Source organism: Amphiura filiformis, chromosome 2 (assembly GCF_039555335.1).
Source record: "Amphiura filiformis chromosome 2, Afil_fr2py, whole genome shotgun sequence".
NCBI classification, from domain to species: domain Eukaryota; kingdom Metazoa; phylum Echinodermata; class Ophiuroidea; order Amphilepidida; family Amphiuridae; genus Amphiura; species Amphiura filiformis.
This window is the reverse complement of record NC_092629.1, coordinates 23,922,836-23,944,935: the sequence shown is the minus strand read 5'-3', so window position 1 is coordinate 23,944,935 and position 22,100 is coordinate 23,922,836. Positions and strand designations below refer to the sequence as shown.

At 37.6% G+C, this 22,100-nt stretch overlaps 1 protein-coding gene across 1 annotated transcript in view; it reads right to left on the bottom strand.

Moving 5' to 3' along the window:
• Positions 1-3,509: 3,509 nt before the first annotated feature.
• Positions 3,510-22,100, bottom strand: part of LOC140135695 (uncharacterized) — a 45,737-nt gene continuing 27,146 nt past the window's right edge. The window contains exons 2-3 of the mRNA XM_072157287.1: positions 5,450-5,575; positions 3,510-4,869 (exon numbers count right to left, since the gene is read on the bottom strand). Coding sequence (XP_072013388.1) covers positions 4,497-4,869; positions 5,450-5,575 — 499 coding nt within the window. The 3' untranslated portion in view covers positions 3,510-4,496. The remainder of the gene's footprint in view (positions 4,870-5,449; positions 5,576-22,100) is intronic.

Below are 22,100 nucleotides of genomic sequence, written 5' to 3'. Positions count from 1 at the left end.
GTCCTCCGTGTTTCATGGGGTGTTTCAGCAGATTTGATCAATCGTTCCCTTATATTTGGAACATTTACAGGAATAAATTTTGCTGATGAAGTAGCAATAAGTTGGAAATATCAGAATGTGAATATCAAATCGGTCATTTTGTCTTCAAGTTCAGTACAGTCGCGGATACTGAACACTCGGCGTAGTGAGACTCCGTCAGTCACTGAGCTCATCCCGTATGTATCTATACGAGTTCGCCTATCATACATGACCGGCCATGACTGGTTGTAAAGCTAAGAAATAATTAAAAATCCTGTACATGTACCTTATTCTATTCCTTCATTTTGTCATTGTGATAAGTTCATCTCAACTTGGTGTGACGATCTGTACTGGTAGCACTAGCAGTTATTTTTTGTAATCTGTTTTCATTCCGGTTCTTCGGCGAATCTTCGCTCTTCGTGCTTTACTGTAATATTCCCTATGCATATCGTGGATGGCTTGGCCTATCCCAAATCACCCCGGCCAGCACTTTTCCCATTTTTAAATCCACACACTTTATTCAGGAACTTCATTCTTAATTTGATCATGGTATTTCCTTCATGTTATTCTTATTTTATTGAAGATATTTTTCATGTAAAGTAAGTTGACAATGACTGAATTCGTGCATTGGCCCGATGCATGCCACAGTAATACACGGACATTGTGTTTACAATCAAACCCGGAAGTAACTGTCACGGTGTCCCTGGGCTGACGTCATCAACGAAAGCGCCCAATTTGGACGATTTCGTTTTGTAATTTAGGGGGGGGGGGTGCCAATATCCAATCTTTGCATGGAGATTATGTCTAGCCTGGTACGCTATGCAAATAAAAAATATTCTTTTCTGATTCGTGACATCATAAGCTTTCTATTGATATATAACTTTATTTTCAATGAGGTTCACCTTTAATTGAAACGGGAAGTGATAAAACAGTTGCATATCAAATAATGGTTTTCTATATCATTCCTTTCGGAGATATGACTGCTTTGCCTACTGAACATCACCACGGGACTCTTCCCCCTATAGACACACATCCCAGACTCAGACTCCTACCATGACAGACACTTAATCATTAACTAATGTTTTCCCCAGTCTGTACATACACAGCGTGTTTATAGTGGGAGCAGATGTACGGTACATTGGCGTATAATTTCTTTCCGGCCAGAAATTGTCCGTACATCGATATCCTTCTCAGTGGCGTAGATATCTTTTTGACATTGGGGATGGGGTTGAAAATTTTCTTGAAGTATAGTGAATCCAGCAGCATTTGACGGCAGAACAACACTGAAAGCCAAACTGGAGTTAGGGTGACTCTAAAAGCAGAGTCCAGCACTCTGCGACTCTATGTCTAAAATGACTCCATATTTGGAGTCACCTGACTCCCTTGAAGAGTCATACATTTCTTGACTCTGCTGAAGAGTCACCGTTGATGACTCTACACAGGAGTCATTTGACTCCCAATATGGAGTCATTTTAGACAGAGTCGCGTATAGTGGCTGGACTCTGCTTCTAGAGTAACCTAGACTCCATTTCGTATAGAGTCACCATGACTCCATTACAGGGTCACTCCGTCAGTTCGAAAATAGCACAAAATAATGATACACATAGATGTACATCCAGATAAAAAATTCAAAGTATAGACCTACCGGAATAGGAGACCTTACTCTGAATTTAGCGCCATTACTCGTCGATAAGTCGATAGACATCCCAATAAAGAGGACTTAGTCACCGGCCAGTTCTACAGAATAGGCCCATGGCTAACTATAGAAACATGTTAAAGGACATCAAGAACATTTTCTAAGTTATTTATTTTACGCTCTATCGAGTATCGACGAGTAATGGATATATTCTGTAGATTTAGGTTTTGTCTGTTTGTCTGTGACTGCTAATGTGAGGCCGTCTTGGTCCTACGGAGCTCAAACTCGGTGGGTGGGTGTAGTTCTGTCCTGGCAAGAAGAAGTTTATGTTCGTTAAGTCATCCGACCCCGGAGGTCAAATGACTAAAAACTGTCATATGGGCATAAACCTAGGTCGTACGGGGCTCAAACTCGGTGGGTGGATGTAGTTATGTCCTGGCAAGAAGATGTTTATGTTCGTTAAGTCATCTGACCCCGGGGTCCCCTCCCAGGGGTCATCTGAGGTCAAATAACTAAAAAGTGTCGTATGGGCATGAAACTTGATAGGTACAGTCAACATTTAAAGCAACATTTTTTGAAGGTCATTTTGGGGCCATCCAAGGTCACCACGGGTCATCTGAGGTCAAATTAGTAAAAACTCATATATGGGCATGAAACTTGGTGGGTACAGTCAACATTTAGAGTGATAAGTTTAGGTCATTTTGGGGTCATCCAAGGTCACCCAGGGGTCATCTGAGGTCAAATTACTAAAAACTGTCGTATGGGCATGAAACTTGGTGGGTACAGTCAACATTTAGAGCCAAATTTTTGGAAGGTCATTTTGGGGTCGCCAGGGGTCATCTGAGGTCAAATTAGTAAAAACTGTCATATGGGCATGTTACAATCAGCCTGGTAATCGCGCCTTGCCGAGAACCGCCAAATATGGTAACCGCCTAGTCTATTTTAAAACTGATGCATCAATTACTATGTTCATCATGTCATCGCCATATAGGCGATTGTCAGACGATGTAGAAAAATTGGCTGGACCACCATCCCCTTGGAATGGGAGAATATACATTCCATGGTGTCAACACCCAAATTATTCCAGAGTCTGACTCCCTTGAAGAGTTATAAATTTCTTGACTCCGTCGACAACTCCGCAGGTAGAGTCAATTGACTCTACATGAAGAGTCAATTGACTCCACAAGTAGAGTCAATTGACTCTGTAGGTCCGACTCCTTTTGAGAGTCAGCTACCGCGACGTGCATGACTCCGCAGGTAGAGTCATCTGACTCCACAGGTAGAGCCAAGGTGACTCCACAGGTAGAGTCAAGGTGACTCCTTTGGAGAGTCAGTGCTAGTTTACTCCACTTATAGAGTCACTTGACTCCATTATGGCTATCAGTGTACTTACACTTTGCTGTCTACTGTAGATTTTATAATCACACCCTCCTATCTACTGAAGATACTTTTATTCCCACACACTGGTATCTGCTATATATAGGCCTACTGTCATACTCATAACCTGATATCTACTGTTGATAGTTTTATTCATATTTTGCTATCTACTTTAGAAAGGTTTTTACTCACACACTATCTACTGTAGATAGTTTTATGTTCACACTTTGCACCAGCTATCTATTGTCGATAGTTTTATACTCAATAATTATTGCGAATATTCGCAATAATTATTGCGAATATTCGCAATAACATTGCGAATGTTCGCAATAACATTGCGAAAATTCGCAATAATTATTGCGAATATTCGCAATAATATTTATATATATTTTTTGCACTAATATGCTTCCGTAGAATATCACTTCAAAACATTTGGCATAATATACATTGACAACAATAATTTATTTCATTTCTCCCATCTTCAAAGCTAGATTTTATGAAATTTCCGAATTTTGATTCAGTTTCGTGTACTTGCACTTGAGTTCAGACTCCGAATTTCCACTGCTACAAAATGTTTGCGTTAATCTACGTAATAACACTATTATAACAGAGAGTACTACGATTACCAGAATTATACCACCAGCAATTATCGCTAGTAGTTTGGGAAGTCCGAATTCACTTTCCACCTGTTTCCAACGTATAAGCCTCACAAACTCTTCATCTGTTCGCACCAAATCGTTGCAAATATTAGGGGCGTTTTTCTTCTGTACGAATGTCGTTGTCCTGTAGTCCAAGGATCCTTTCTTGTTCGTATCTAAACAAACGTGCACCATGTTTTGTTGGAGTCGACGAAATTTCTTTAGATCTGATTCAAAATCTAGCCCGTATTCATCGACTTTCCTCCAGAAAGTCGCATTAAAGTGACGGTATAATTGTACGTCAGCGGCATTCCATGCTCGGATTTTTTCGGCAATCTGCGTCGACACTTTGTAGCGATGTTTTTGCTTTCGAATTCCCTTTGGGAGATACAAAATTTGTTCGTAACTCCAGCACATTAATTGGCGAAGTAAAAGTAACGACTCATCAAAGTATTCTGTTAGCATAACTAAGTCTAACTCTTGATCTAGTTTACCTATGTATTCCTCTACTCTACTAGTGTTATTGCTATCACCATGATCCAGGCCTAAGTCAAATATTTGTCCGTTCCAACTTTGCACTTTCATATGAAAACTTTTCGAGAAATATTGTTTCGGATTCTCCAAAAAAATGTCCATAGGATCTGATTTCTTAGAGATTCCTAAACTCTTAGCCATTTCAAAATAGCCAAAAGCCGATTCAAATTGCCCAACTGGTTCACGAACAATTGTTACAAACTTAGCTCTCAGGACAACAGCTTCCATTTCTTTCCGGTTAAACCGGGCGTGGTTGGTAAGCATGTCAAATGATATCATATCGGCAAAGGTCATCACCATGTCACGATGAAATACCTTTTTCTCATTGAATATATGTGTAGTCCACGGTAGAGCAAACGTGAGGTTGTGTCTGTAACCGTACCGTTCAAATATTGACGTTGTTGTTGTGCTTGCCGTTTTGTGTGTTTTGATGAACACGGCCTTGTTTTGGGCTTGACATTCTGTGGTATTTCCAACTGTTTTAAGTGCTGCTCAGAGGAAGAACGACTGCTGGAGTTTCCTTTGGACTCTGTGTTTAGGGCAGACAGTTTTGCTTCATCTGATTCATTATTGTGTTTCTGGTGCGACAGAATAGCACCCATTGCGACACCAGTTGAGTCTACAAGGACTAATGTTGGAGTCCTAGTCACTGGCAATTCTTCAAATCTGAAATGAAAAAAAAAATGGAACAATAATTTTAGATTTAAAAAGTAAAAAGGTGACCCTTTTATTCAAATTGTTTTACAAAATTTTTTGTTTTCCAAATTTGGTTTACAAGTAACACACAACAGTCGTTATCTTGTTAGCTCCCTTCAAATGAGATCATTTTGAAGTCACATTTTAGAATGTTACATGCATGGGCATGGGTGGAGGGACGTCAAAATAAACATTTGGGAGCAAAGATGAAAAATATTCCCTCTTGCATTATTTTGACTCGGTATTATCGGTGTGATATATACCGTTCTCTTACGGTGTACACGTGTCTTCGAGCTTCAAACAAAGGGTGTTGAACAAGTTATAGCCATTGTAATGTTAACATTTGTGGGTAGAAGTTTGGGGGTACACAAAAGAGTATTTTTAACCAAAATAAGTGCTTAATTTCACTTAGCTCCACATGAAAAAATATGAAGAATTGCCTACTGGATGATTAACGGGTTAATTTTAACTCGAGTTATCTCGGAATTTTTCTGCATTTTTCAGCGTGTTTGAACATGGAAAAGGTTGATTTTAAAACGACGAATTTTACCTATTTGTTTGAAGGATGAAGATGAACTTTGGTGGTCCAAACTGCATGATGCTGACGATTACGACTAGAACCACCAGGAAAGGCAGCACAACCTTCATCGGAATTTTCGATGTCATCGTGTTCCACCTGTTGTAACAAATTAAAAAAATTAATTAATAAACGAAGATTTTAAACTGCTTCGACTATATTTATAAATACGTTTTTATAAATACGCACGTGACCCATTGGGCACGACACACCAAGACCAGCAAGCGTGACCAAATCTTCATGCATTGACTATACAGAAAAGAATTCTGTAGATAAATTTCATCAAATTTAAGTATTATTTGAATAGCAAAATTATTACACATGGGGGGACCCAGAATTTGTAATATAACTAAAACTAATAAAATCTAATATATCTAAAACACCATTTTGAAAGTATTTGACGACGGAAAACATATTCAACGAGGGATACGTTAACAATATAATCACAAAGTTCAACAAAATAGACAATTTTGCTGCATAGTTACAGTAGTCTCCTGCTGTTCCGCCTTTGCATTCAAATGTATAGGAAGATCACCCGCTATGTACTAGAAGTTCACTTCGAGACTTACTGTTTTCAAGGTGTTATTGCAGCGCGGAGGTGGTCACGTGCATATTTATAAATACGTATAGTCGAAGAATACTGATAGGGGAAAGTTGATCATCTAGGAATTTGGAGAATTTCAGAACTCTTTACGTTCACTGTGAGAATTACTGGAGGAGGGCAGGCAGGGACCATCCCCGACGAAAGTTTGTCAGTTAGGCCCCACCCATTCATTATGTGTTTGGCCTTTGCGTCTTTGCTTTGCGCGGGTGAGGGGTTATACGGAAATTCGTGTTTCGCACTTTGTTGACTAAATTAACTTATTACTCAACACGCTTTACCCCCATGCTGAGTAAAATAATTTTTAGAGTGTACAAAAGAGGAGAACTACTAAAAAATCTACTACTACTACTGCAATATAACATGTCACGCCGCCAGCCTATTGGGGTCCTAACCTGTGACACATGGCCATAGATGCTGATCATGCAAACTGTCTCCTGTCAAAATCGAAAATCTAACCCTAAAACACACAATTTCATAAATTTGATACCAGGTTTTGTTTGAAAAGGTACATGCAAGTATTCATGGTTTTATCTGAAATTACTGAAAAAGAAATTACAATTATTTTTTTCTGTTTATGAAAATGCATTGTAAAGTGTTTAAATACTACTACTACTACTACTACTACTACTACTACTACTACTACTAATAATAATAAATCATGCAATATAACATGGACTTGCCACTGCCCTCTTGAAAACAAAACCCAGCTAATTTCATGCATAATTTTGATACCAGGACTTGTTTGAAAGGTACATTCAGTATTCAAGGTTTTATTTGAAATTACTGTGAAGAAATTACAATTATTATTTTTCTGTTCAACCGAGAAAAAAAAGCAATTATTCCTACTCATGGCTTATAATTTATATTGCACAGCCCCTAATGGTGTTGCTCCGATAGCGGAGTCAAGGTCCAATTCAGTTGACACGAACTTCAACAGTCCTGTTTACATATAAATTGAAATACATTATACAATATTTACACCCTTGTATCAAACATCTGAAATTTTGATCTACATGGACAGATTTAAACATCCTTTATGACGAGAAATGATTTTGTCTTTGTGCGTCAAGGCGTCGAACTATAAAACATTTGGAAGACAAGGTTGCTACGTCGGCACACAAAGTGGGTGAAAAATGGTTTCCAAGTAAAGTATGAGCAAGGTTTTTAAGTCAAGTCAACACATACAAAAATGACAGCCAGTGAAAAAATTTCAAGTAAAGTATGAGCAAGGTTTTTAAGTCAAGTCAACACATACAAAAATGACAGCCAGTGAAAAAAATTTCACTGACTATCCAGGATTTGAACCTGGGACCTTAAACTTTATTTCTCCGTTTCCAAGTAAAGTGTTGGATGCGTGCCGTTAGACCAATAGGCATATAAAATAAACGCCGTATCAGACAAAAGTCCTTGAACATGGCAAAAGTTCCAAGTCAGCAAAAACATCTAAATCCAGCGATGCTGAGGTCTTCATCAGTGCTCAGGCATGGCCTCTACCATCTGGCAGCTCTTCAGTAAACAACATCATCAACGGCAGAAGTGGCTCGTCTGTTCGGGTTAGAAAAACACGTTTGAGCTAATGTTTTCTAATCAGAAACAGTCTCCGAGTATTTCTTATTTATATTATTATTATTTTACAGTACTGGGGCCCAAGCACTGATGAAAACATCAGCATCGATGGATTTAGATGCTGTTGCTGGCTTGGAACTTTTGCCATGTTCAAAGACTTTTGTCTGACACGGCATTTATTTTATTGGCCTATTGGTCTACGGCACGCATCCAACACTTAACTTGGAAAACCACTTTTATAAAAAAAATTGTCTTGATGACAAAGTTACAATCAATACTAGAAAGACAACATAATTCCAGACATAATACCTCAATAGCAATTATTTGTTCAACCAAATTTAGCGATTGGATATCCTTCAACTTTAAGATAACAATAGCTAATTTAAGATAACAATAGATAGTATTATCATCTATCTCTAAAACGTAAACAAGCGTGTCTAGCATATCCGGGAGATGTCAGACCTCATAAAAGTATTTTGATACCCCATTTGCCATATTTCGTTCAATATTAACAACACAGCGATGTTTTTAAAGAAGAAGAAAAAATAAATGGAAATAATTGTCCTCTATTAATTTCTCCAAAATCAAAACAGGACCATCAATCTTTAACTGATTTTCAAACTCCGACTATCGGCAGATCGGCAGTGTAAATCCTGGGGTGTAAATGCGATTTGATTCCCCAGATACATTACAATAAATTCAATGATTCATTTATAGGCAACAATTTACCTTCATTACCTCCACGTTGATTTGAAAAATGGAATGTTGTTGTGATATGTGCAGTGAAAATGGTCAAACACATTATATCACACTGCTGAGTTCGGCGTACATTTCATGACATGCTGCTTTTAACTGACGAGTGAAACAAGGCAAGAAAAAACTTGAGTTTTTGGTGATGTCTCTTTGCTGTGATAAGAGCTGTTTGTAAGGTCAGATGATCACAGTACGGGATAAAAGGGTTGTTACATGAAAGAAAATGTAAAATCCAAAGTAACCATGCAAACTAGCCTATGTATTAAATGTATGTAAAAAAGAAAAGGGGGGTTTCAGGCCAGGATTAGCATTAACCGGAACACATACACCTATTGCACAGATGAAAAGCTTCATCATCAAGCTTGGCGAATGGCAGTGAGCTTTGGCACCACTCGCCCTGATAATTCCATAGCGAGTGTGTAGAATGATTTAAATAGCACAGATATTCTCTTGTAGGTCCTATGGTTCTTGAGTTGTTGTTGTAAAGAGGGCTGAAACAACAACACTCCACAGCCCCTAAACAATGCAGTTCACGCAATATGACTTCTTAGCTATGGAGACGACGGGCGCAGCGCCATTTTGAATGCGTTGACCCAACAAATCGGTCTTGCAGCAGTCAAATTGCATGAATATTCAGACTAAAAATGTATATTTTCTTGATATTATGTGTTTTCGGATTCATTATTAAATAATCACTTACCAATATCAAAAAGTTATCGACGTCATTTAGCAGGTTGACACACAATATTACGATATTATTTCCGTGATCGATTCCCTTAACTTCTAGCTGAAGTTAACGGGAACAAAGAAAGACTGCAAAGGAGATTCGAACCCACACGAATCAATAACCTGGAGTAAGCTATGAAAACCGATCTGCTTAGAAGCTGTCTTTTTTTTTGTAATACTTGAATCAAATTCTCAATGAATTAACACACACGAATGACTAATAATCATGATGATAAAACTGCATAGACATAACGGTAGATAGTGGACGCTGTCACTTACTAAGTTCAAAGTTTATTTGTTTTCCATGAAAACCACGAGGCTTAGTCTATGTCTGGTATCCTTAACGGATTGCCGTCAGCGAACGTATTTACGCTGTGGACCTGCGCTGTATTTATCATTTATTATCGCCACCGGACATTAAAAAACCTAACGCTGTTCCAACGGAAAAAAAAGCGTTTTCTACGCCCGACCCAGATTTTCTGTTTTTTGGCCAATGTGAATTAAATATGACCTAAAAACCCCAAGACAAGCGAGTAAATAAAATGTACATTTTGTTTACAGATTCAGGGGTTATTTAAAAAAAACCGCCTGACCGGCAGATCCTACTTGAAAGGTCTGGCCACCCCGTTGAACAGCCCCCCTCCCCGTCGTCTATAACCAAAGATACTAAAAATATTTTTAGTATCTTTGCTATAACATTTGACACGAGGAAAACACAGTATCCGATGATGCATTTCACCAAATGTTTTCAGTATAGACGAATCCAAATTCACGCATTCATACACCTGACTAGCAGCCTTTAGTTGGGTCCCAGTCGGCTACAATGCACCCAAAATGTGAAATGATTCGGCCTTGGCGGAAATTTTAAACTGCATTCCATCACCCGTTTTACACCTTCCGCGAAAACACAGGTAGACAAAAGAATGATTAAAGTTTACAACACAATACAGTTCCCTTCGGCAAAACACACAGCTTCTACATGGTCTATTCGCTGTTGAAGTGACATAATAATCGGATTAACTACACGCGGTATCTATGCATTGAACCATGATATCATTCTGATCACTCGCACATGTACGATAAGTAATCTTTGAAAAAAGCGGTATTGTATTCAATCTATGATTGCAGACATATATACACAGGTGATGAGTGCAACCTGCTTGTAGTTGTAGTGCTTGTACCAGAATTATCTTGATTATCAGGCTTCAGGAAACCACCGAAAATATATACAGAAAAAACCAAACAAAAATGATCAATAATCATAACTTCTCTGAAATAAAAGCTAACAATCATAAACTTATAGGTTTATATTTACAATTATTTTTTTTGGGGGGGGGGGTCTTTAATACTTTCCAAAAAAAATATCTATAGAAACATTGGGAATATTTCCAATTCCAGCGGCGTGCAAATTGATCAACCATGGCGGTCTCATACACCATATCAAACGCTACAAATAGATGTACTTGCGAACAAAAGGACTATGTATGAATAGATGCGACGGGATTACCTGCGGAATTATCTCTATTGTATATATGTGACGTGTCATGTCAAAAGCAGACACTTTTGGGCAGGATCGTAAATGGAGAAATAGCCACAAATTTGCCCGGGGTGAATTTTTAACAATTTGGGTTTGTTGCGAATTTGTGATGTTATTAATGTTAAAAATATTATCTGATAGTTTCAGACCCAAATATAACTGGCATCTTGTATTTTTTGAGACATTTTTCAAAGGTAATGCCTACTCTCAACATTGTCAGTAATATTTTTAAAGGCCGATATCTCAATTTCCAATTTTATAATAACTTACGAACTCAATATCTTCGCTTAGGAATGTCTGATTACATTAGGAAAAACGGCATTGTGCAGCAAAATATCTCTATATTTAAGATATGTAAAAACCTCAAAATTGATAACCTGCCCAAAAGTGTCTGCTTTTGACATGACACGTCACATAGTATTCTATTAACCCTCCTCGTCCTTGCATCTTCTCTAGGTGTTAGCAGAGAGTAGATATTCTTGAGAGGGCACTCTATTCACGTGGTTTCTTTTCCAACGCTAAAAATCACGAATTTTGGTGGTTTGAAAATGAAAGCGTCCGCACTATCGATTGATTACGTAATTGTTATGAATAATTTATTAGGTTTTTCAATGCAATCGCCTTATCTGTTGACTTACTTTGGAATGGGATTTCACATGTATTCCAGCTTTCATGTCATAATTTTCTGAGGTTATGTAAAATACATTTTTTCTTAGATTTTAACCAAATGGAAATGTCAATCAAAAGGTTTAAGCCTTGAAACATTATTTTACTGGAATTTAAGTTGCTCCAACTTCAACTTCAACTTCAACTTTATCTATGCATCATTTCAGTAAACAGAAACATATTTAAGTGGTTTGAAATTTTGACCCTAAAAATCAAAAGTTACACCCTTTAATGTGAAAATGATCATATGCAAAGTTCGCGTTGCGGAATGATGCGCACGGGAGCAGTATTTTTTGCACTAAAACATTTTTGACAAACTCTGTGAGTTTAGTAATCTGAGATATTAAATTTGCCACTTAATGTAAAGCTTAGGATGTAAACTGACAATTGTCAGTATCGATTTAAAAAAAACCTGGGCATCGTCTCTTTATGCCAAATTTGCCGACACTAGGTCACGCGTCACGTTGCGGAATGATGCAAGGAGCGTTGCGGAATGATGCTGTGTGTAAAATCCCATAGAAAATGAAAAGCAGTCCATGTTTGAAAATAAAAATAAATATATCAATAAATTTGAGTAAATTGTGTTTTATATACTTAGCTACTTCAGTTAGCTGACAAATATCAATATTTATTCAAATATATTTATCACCAATTTTTTTTTAATCCGATAACTTGTGTTGCATGGTCACATTTTGAAACTAAAATTATGTCAACATTCTGCAAGTCTAAAATTCTTGGAAGTGAAATTTAGCACTGGATGTTAGCCATAGGATGTAAAAGAACAACTATCACCATCTATCAAGAAATAATCATCACTGTTTTTATTTTATCGTAAATTTAAAGAAACAATCCTTGCAATCCATGAATCCTTATGGCGTTGCGGAATGATGCAGGGGGTTTTGTAGAGAGATGTCACTTACAATGGTTCAGGCAATGTTGAAACATCAATTACTGTAAAGATAGTTCTGCGCAATGCCTTTCAGAAAGTCTTAACCCAAAATTGTGAATTTTTTTTTTTTCAAACGGGCACATTATGAATTATGCATCATTCCGCAACGTTGCAACTTTAAGGTTGGTCTGAACCCTGGAATTATAAAACTTTCGGGCCTCATAACTGCTAAATTATTAGTCTAAAGAATATAAAAGTATACATTTTTTTTTGGAAATGACTTGATGAATTCATCTGTGAGGTCCAATTTGGGCCAAAATGCTCATTTTTGGAGAAAATCTCAAAAAAACGGGTTATTTTTAAAAACTAGATAAAAATATCTAGGGACCGCTTTTTCATTTTTTTTTATTTTGACCAACTTCACCAAAAATATTTGAAATTTGGGCGAAAATCAGGCTTTTTTATGATTTTTTTTAAAATTTTGCATTTTTTGACCATTTTTGGTGCAAATTTCTCAAAGTTGGGCAAAATAAAAAATAATAAAAAAACGTTCCCTAGATATTTTTATCTAGTTTTAAAATTAATGAAAAAATTTTTGGCCAAACAATTTTTTTGTCACGTTGCACGAAAAATTTGGGCCAACAAAACCCGTTTTTTTTTATTTTCTACAAAAATGAGCTTTTTGGCCCAAATTGGACCTCACAGATGAATTCAGCAAGTCATTTCCAGTCTAAAAATGTATACTTTTATATTCTTTAGATTAATAATTTAGCAGTTATGAAGCCCGAAAGTTTCCATAATTCCAGGGTTAAGACCACCCTTAATTGGTCGTTACTGCCGTAAATTAGACTTTTTGAAAATTATTTTTGTTTCATTGGATAGGGATGAATAAATTCGCTTTGCATTCTAGTTTCAATGAAAATCAATCTTATTTTAAAATTGCAGTGGTAATAAATGATACTTTTGCGTTGCGGAACGATGCTTTTAATCGTAAAATTGGTACTCAAACAATGCTGACGAAGCTACACGTAAAATATGGAAATTTCAGGTGTTTATATCTTGAGTTACGGTACTTATAAACATTATATTCACAAAAAGTCATGCATAATTTGTTTCCAAAATGTTACAGTACAGAGCAGTTGCTGTGTTTTTAGTTTTGCTGCTTTTACCAGTCAAGAATATGCAAATTTATGCAAATTAAATGTTTTTCTAACAATGGACACCATTTCCTCCTAAAAAAGTACGTTTTCAGAAAATATAGCTTTTTAGCTACAATATGAGACCAAAATCACATACTTGACTTGATTTTTAAATTTTGACAATTTGGGCGAGGTTGCTTGGAATTGACCATTTATAACTTGTGTTTGTATTTTTTAAATTCTAATCTAATTGTTTATTTCATTGTGCTAAGGCCCCGAATATTTTTGTTATTTCCCAAAAGCTCTGTCAGCTATTTAAAAGGTTCCAACGTGACATAGCCATATAGCGTGATAAGAATAACCATGATATTAAGGCGATATAATACCCTGATTTTCATCAGTACCCATCTTCTTTTTTTTGTTGCAAATTTATGAAGTATATAAATATGTTCATCATCTCATGTCCTGAACTTATAAAATATCTCTACATACAAAGTGGTTTTAAACCATTTTAGAAAATCATTTTAGCCCTATATATTTTTTTGTTTACTGTATCCTGGTAACTGTATGTGTGTTTCATAACAAACCATAATTTATTCTATTGAACATGTCCAAATCCTTTGTTATACTATCTATAGAAATGTACTCACTGATTATAAGGCCGTATAAAATTAATGTTTTGGTTCTCGTCCAGAGGATTTTCATGAATTGATGAGGGAGGGAGGTGTTTTTTTTTTTTTTTTTTCCAATGTAAAATTAGCATTGTCAGTAGTTTTCGGTCTTCTCCAACAGTGCTCGAGGAAACGATGAGGCCCTTTTTTTTTTTTTTTTCAAATGTGAGATTCTGAGGATAAACCCCTAGAGTACCACAAAAAGACTTGGAAGTGATGCTTGTTCTCTAATAAACTTATTTATATGTATGAAGATTTCATAAATCATTCCAAAGTCTAAAAAATTGAAAAATCTAAAAAAAAAAAAAAAATCTGACAAATCCCAGAAATTGAGGAGAGAGGGGACGAGAACCAAAATATTAATTTTACACGGCCTAACACTGAATAAATTAAATAGGCCTAATCTCTTCCACATAGACAATTTAATACTACGCCATGTATGTATCTTCTATAATGTGTTGTTAGGAAAAGAGATTAAAAAAGGCTATAAGGTCATCAAAGGTCAGGTTATAGGTCAATTGGTTCAGGTCAAATTCAGGCATCAATTTTGAATACATGTGATAGTCTGTGATATCATACATGTCATAATGAGGCATCAATTTTGATATTTTGTCTGTTACTGGATATATAATGGAAATGTGTGAGGTGGATATACTAAAATACCTTGGGATGTAAATGGTGAGTACGATTTAGATTGCCTAGTTGAGATGGATTGGGCAAATAAATATAAAACAGTTACCAAAATCACAAAAATGAAGCTTACGGAAAACTACCTAATATGGTGGTATAGGTGACAAAAATACAATCTTTTTCAACATTGCTGTAGTGTGGTTGTGGTAACCTGTTACCTATGGCTTAATTAAGTTTCAGTGACATAGTGTCGCAAGTTCAAAATACAAAATATAGCTCGACATTGAAAATAGAAGCATTTTAACCGGTTCGTTTTTTGATAGTTGTGGAGCACCAAGTTCATGAAGTCATAAAAGAAATCAGGGACCACTTATTCCCATTTTACATATCAACATTATTTCCCTAATATGTTAGCAACACATATCCAAAATTTTAACGAAATCCGTTGATAGTAAGCTTTCCAAAATGAAGTGAATTTAAAACATCAGTGATGTACCACTTTTTGGCTTATAGGCCCTACCATTAGAAGCATGTACGCGTCATTGATACTGATGCCACCAATTGAACGAGAAGATTTGCCCCTTCATTTTGCATACCACTTTGTCCAATTTCTTTTTCTCATTTCTTCACAAAATGCAACAAAATGCAAAAAAAATGCAATGGGTGTAGTAGCCTACCCCCTTAATTAAAGAAGACTGAATGTTGATATGGTGACGATGTTTTTATTGATATAAAAATATGTACACTGACGTTTCGTAGCCTGCTATTCATTACAATGACGTTTCATACTCTTGAGTTTTTTACGAAAAGTCCGCGTGTAGGCTACAGTTTAAGCATGAGCAATAGGAAAACCTGTATTGTCCGTTAATTTTTCTCCAATTTGTAGAACATATACTAATAATTATAATATCTGATTAATTATGGTGTCAAATGTGTGCGACAATACGTATGCATGACGTTGAAACAATCGTGATTAAAAAAAAACACCAATGATTTTAAATACAGTCATCGCCAATGACTCAGTAAATCGTATTTCTTTGATTTATATCGTGAAGCTGATCTTTCACCCCCTGTCGTTAATTACTCTACATAGCGCCCTCTGTTGTTGATTAATCGCCAAATTCCAGCCTCGGAGTTTTGAGACCAGAATCTTGATGCCGATGAAATCAAGGAATAATTACGATGACGTCATCAATTTCTATCGAGGTTTACTGCTAAATACGAATGGGTGTGCAACGGCAAAGATGTTTATCTGCTAATTCTGTCACACGTTGCTATACCAATTTTGCGTTGCTATGTCAGGGCGCCTGACGTCAGCAAGATCTTGCTGATCTGAAAGCTGATCGGCGACGGTACTGCAGTAAAGATGGAGGCAAGGAAGAGAAATGCAGTAGTCCTGCCAGTGAAAGGTGGGTATAATTCTTTCTTTGGAAGTATTTTGAAAACATTTTTCTTTCGTTACGGAGTAATATTACATCTACGGATGTCTTTTCAAAATTGCAATAGTGGGAATTTTGAAATTACATCGAATTTCGGTAGTATTTGAGAGAGGTAATCGGTCCCTTTCTCATTTCTATGGTGTTAAAACGTCAATGTCACGAATTTGCATCACTCAAATTGCTTGACCTGGGTCATCGGTCATGTCGATCCTTTTATTATTTAACCTGGTTTGACCCAAATTGTTTCGAATGCACGATCGAGACGGGAAAAAAGAGATATTTGAAGGTATTTGGTGACGATAATGCAGCGAATACGAGACAAATAGCTGGTAATAGTTGTGGAAATAATGGATGGCAATTGTGAGCAAATCGCTGCAAAAAGTTCCAGTCCTGGGCTCCAGTTCAATCCATATGAATGTGATCTGTGAATGATACGTGGATATCATGACATGCAATGCATGTACTATGACAAGGCAAACGTCAACGGCCATGACTGTTTTTAATTTACATTCATGACATTGTGTATGATGTGAATGCATGGATGCTGTGCATTTCGACAGTCTCACTGTAAGTCACACCAGCCTGCAGGGTAGGCCCGGATTTTGCAGTACGGTAATCAAACATGGAAGTCTTGCATTTGCATGTCATGCAAGTTGTTTAAATTAAAAAGAAAAGTAAGCTTTTATAAGTTTTAAGCATAAAAAACATACCAAAACAGTGTACGTACTATAGCTAAAATATTAGTTTCTCGATTATGAGAGCTCAATAGGCACGCAATGACAATAGAGGCCGTCAGCGTGACGTCATATGCCGCCATCTTGTGGGCACACGCTGCGATGGTCGTTCGATCCCCATGCGTGAGCAGCAAAATCACTGCGCTTGATACGCGATAACAGCTGCGTGGCAAGCTGCGCACTGCGCGTAGTGTCCGACGCATGAACACACAGATCATTTGTACCCACAAGATGGCGAAAGGCTGACGGCCTCTATTAAGCGTCGCCAGACAACGCCTTCCACACACGCTTTGGGTAGCGCTGCATTTCCTGTGCGTGCACAATCGATCGCGCTATCATGTCATTCCACTAAACTTGCAACATTACGCAGTGCACGCAGTACATTCATTCTCTCGTGATCGAGAAACTAGCTATAGTACTGAAGTTTGTTCGGCTTATATTACAGTAAAGGCAGAAAAAATATGACACATAACACTGTTACTACTTACGCTATTTGTGCATTGTGTAATTGCGTGACTAGCGCACGCTATGTGAATTCTACGCGAGGCTGAGTTGGGACTTTATTGACGCATGCGCAGTACGTAACAAAAGCCAAATAAATTCCGCCTTGTATAAATAAGCCGAACAAACTAAGTTACAGGTAAGTTAGTAATTCTTGGCCAAGCTAGAACGCTATGAAAACATGCGCACATAGCGCGTAGAGAAGAAAGCATACACGCCTTGCATTTTCTGATTGTGTACACGCTTATACTGCACTGGGAATTTCAATTGAATGAACACAGCCTGACATAACGTGACGATTTTTTACGTACAATGTGCGATGTATGCCAGCGTGTGTGCGTTATCGATGAAGTGAATCCTACCATGCCAGCGCACTCATGATTGGTTAGTACCGTATTGTATCCAAGGTCGTGCGCTTGCATTGTTGTTTGAAATATGCGATATACAATTGCGGTTGGGTCACATACAGCTGTTGAAAGCTGTGTTTTCTTTCAATTGAAATCCCATTATACATGTAGTACCCTACATGGATGCAACACGCATGTTCGAGCTTGGCCAAGAATTACTTATTTAGTAGTACGGTACTATGTCTTGTCTATGTAATACCATTTTTCACCTTGCATGTGTGATGCGGCAGTGACGTCAGTGTGCATTTAATTGGCCGCATCCTCAAATTGCTAGCGTTCACTCACAACGCTGGCATACTATGTACACAGACGCTAATTACCTTAAAGACGCTAACCCAGAATGCATATGCGCGAGCGAATTTCAGCGAAACAGCTGCCTCAACGTGTTGACGTCAGTTTACGGTCAGTGCCACACCAGAGGGAAAGTTTGGCCTATAATTGCATCTCTCATAATTACGATCAACACGTACGCGAGCTTACTCGCGGTGATTACGCGTGTTTGTTTGCGCGTTAAGAAACAACACGCAAACGCCGGTCAATTGTGTGCTACATTAGAACAATACACATTTTGCGGTCAATTGTGAGATATTAATGACCTCGATTTGCGTTCGCGTTTTTACAAATAACTAAATGTGATTGGATAGCACGCATCGCGTTTATTAATGAGGTTATGAAGGTTTACTTTTGACAACTACGCATTTTGTGGTCAATTGTGAGATATTAATTACCTCGATTTGCATTCCCGTTTTCACAATTAACAAAATATAATTGGATCGCGCGCATCGCATTTAGGACATTCATAACCTCATGAATACATGTGATCCAATTATTTGTATTTATTTACCAAAACACGAAATGTGGTTACTAATATTCAACAGTTTCAGACGCTGGCCCTTCCAGTGCTGAGGGAGATGCAACCCACCTCCACCCACCAGAAGCTGTAGGCAGCCATGGTTTTTTACTTGCACCAATGTAATTTTTGAGCACCTGAGGCACTTCTGCACAGCACATTCTCCAAGGACAAGCGTCAGCTTACTTATGGAGTATTCATCTCAAGACTCAAGTTGACCGTTGCGCCGTCAGGTAAATGTTAGTACGCCGAACAAACTGCGAGTGGTGGCCGCTATTTGGATTGCATCATTGCACTCTATAAGGCTGGCATTTTCGGTCGGGTAAACGGGTACCCGCACGACATTACATTACCCGGGTAGGAAATACCCTGCCCCGGTACCCGAAATTCAAAAAAAAAAAAAAAAAAAAAAAAAAAAAATTTTTTTTTTTTTTTTTTTTTTTTTCGGTTTTATAGTGTCCCTGGACCTGACCTAAATGCTAGGATCATTCATGGTTGACCTAAAAAAAAAAAAAAAAAAAAAAATTTCAAGATATTTTGTTATTTTTAATATGAAAATTGATAATTTGTATTCATGTCATAGTCTATTAATGATTTCAAAATGCATTCAAATTCAATACATTTTGAAATCATTAATAGACTATGACATGAATACAAATTATCAATTTTCATATAAAAAATAACAACATATCTTGAATTTTTTTATATTTTTTTTTTTTTCAACCATGAATGATTTTGGCATTTAGGTCTAGGTCCAGAGACACTACAAAACCGAAAAAATAAAAACTTAAAAAAAAATATAAAAAATTTTTTTTTTTTTTTTTATTTCAGGTACCCGGTTACCCGCCCGAAAATTGCGGCGGGTACCCGGGTACAAAATTACCCGAAAATGCCAGGCCTAGCACTCTACCATATTTGCAGATTGTGATTTGCACTTCGAATGTTATTGGTTGTACTGTTTTTAATAGCCTTTTTGATTTTTGGAAAGGAAATTGTTTATTTTGCGAATTTTGAGTAAAATTTTATTATTTTGTAAAGTGATGTGATGGTTATGAATGAAAGTGATGGTTATGAATGAAAGTGATGGTTATGAATGAAGTTAATACGTTAACCGTACGTAGTACATTTTGTAATGTGTTCGGCATTGTGAAAAATCTAACAGTTTGATTTGGACTTCTTTTTTTTTCGTTTCCCACCAAATTTCATCCGGATCATGGTCCAAAATACTTTCAGATTATTTTGAAAAAAATAATTGTCACAACTCACAACCTCAACTACTCATATCAAATGGTCCGTCCCTAATTCTGTTCCTGTTGGAATTTTTTTTTCGATGTGTATTAATAACCAGACTTAGGATTTGTATATACATTCTATGGTGTTTCTGCGAGTCTGGTCTTTATCACAAAATAGCGTGATTAACGTGTTTCCTTGGCTATTTCTCCACAAAAAGCATTTTATTCTTGCTAGTTACTAAATATGACATCACAATTATATAGATCCGACCTTTGAGTGCTGGATGATCCCGGGTAGAGATGATTAGCATGGTCGAGGTCCATTTCAGCATTTATATTACATAAGGGACTGTGCAATAATTATGAGCACTGTGGGATGGTAAAACTTAGAAGCATCTTTTAGCCAGCCAAATCGGGGGGTGGTAAGCAATTTTGGCAAGCCAAGGGGCAAGCGATTTTTGGCACACATTCATTGCAGGCTTTGACATTCATCGGGTGCCTTTTAATAAAATGAAAACAGTGAAACAAGTAGCAAATGGGAAATTTTCCTGCTCGCTGCTCTCACTAGTCGGCGATCTCGCTATTCGCCGATCATCTCAAAACGAGGTTCTACCCCGGGGAGGCACTCGAATATGAAAGTGCCCACAAGCGTACTATTGGTGTAGAAATTTTCTGAAAAAAAATGGGGTCATTCGGTGTCGACAATCTCAAAAATGGGGTGATTTTGTATGGGAGCGCCCAAAATTTCAAATCATCGACAATCAAAAATAGCTTTTTACCCAGTTTTACAGTACAAAATAGACAAAACTCATTTATTTTGCTCAAAATGTGTGTCGCGCACCGAAATTTAAATTTTGAGGACTACTTGTTAAAGAAAGGGGGTCATTCAGTGTAGGCTACTGAAAAAAAAGGGGTCATTGGGTATAGGATTTGTCGGGGTCTTTTTGTGGGCACATGACGTATGTCAATATATGGTAGTGCCCAGTGTTGTAGTCGAGTCCTCGTCATCCGAGTCCGAGTCCGAGTCCGAGTCCTTGGTGTCCGAGTCCAAGTCCGAGTCCGAGTCCTTGCCAATTTCTGATGTCCGAGTCCGAGTCCGAGTCCGAGTCCTCAATGGTCGAGTCCGAGTCCGAGTCCGAGTCCTTATGTATCAAATTCAAGCCCTGGGATTTTGACCAATACTTTATTAACGTAGGCCTATATTTAACCAGAATTTTAGTTCTATATTATTTTCATGTAAATACATAATTTGTTAGTCCCACCTTGCATGCCTAATATAGTTTTGGGGCTGTGCAATAATTATGCGGAGCCCGGGGAGGTGTGAAATTGCAAGAGATGCTTTTTAAGGGATTTTGGTGGCCATTTTGAAAAAACGCCCTCTAGCGAGAGTTCCCCACATTTTTTGATGGGTCAGACCTCTCTCATTTTATTCACCTTCAAAACTTCTTGTACTCAAACCGAGAACGGGACTTCCATTCTGGACCCTACTATATCCCCTCTCGGCCTGCCAAATATCGCTTGCCCCCCCCCCCACTCCCGGCCTGCCAAAACAATTTGCACCCCCTTTGCACATGCTATTTTTGAGGATCCCAATTTACAAACCTTGGATATATGTTGCGAGTGCAGCGAGCAGGCAAATTTGCATAATATGTAAGCGTTTCCGTACTGTTTTCTAAGCAATTTTAGAGCGTTTTATTTGAAAGGTGCCCCATGTGTCAAAATTGCTTGTTCCCCCCTCTCAGCTTGCCAAAAATTGCTTCCGCCCTCCCTTTCGATCGGCCACAAAATCTTGCCCCTAATTTTATCTTCCCCCATGCTCATAACAGAGTATAATCACAGACTCCCCCACCCCAACTTATTAGGCTTGTGTTTTAAAGAGGCAAAAGATGCAATATGACAATCAAAATATGATGTCACTACCAAACTTCAGGTGCCAAACGAAAGGGTGTTGGATCTGGCTGTAGGCCTATGCAGTATTATTCCGGGAGTGGGGGGGGGGGGGAATCACTCACATGTAAAGGTGGTACGGGTAGGCTATGTGCGGCGGTCAAGGGTCCTTTTTTCATGCTCTCTGGAAGTTCCTTGAGACCCACAGTTTGCATCATGCTCCAGTTCATTGAGCCTAACACTCTGGAAATTGTAGCTCTTTAGCTCAAATTTGGAAACATTTTGAATTTGTTAGCTTTAAAGCCTATAATATGGCCCAATTTTAGTTCACAGACCTCCACAAAGATGTTGAAATTTCAGTTCATCAAGCCCCTATTTTGCCCACTAAATTAT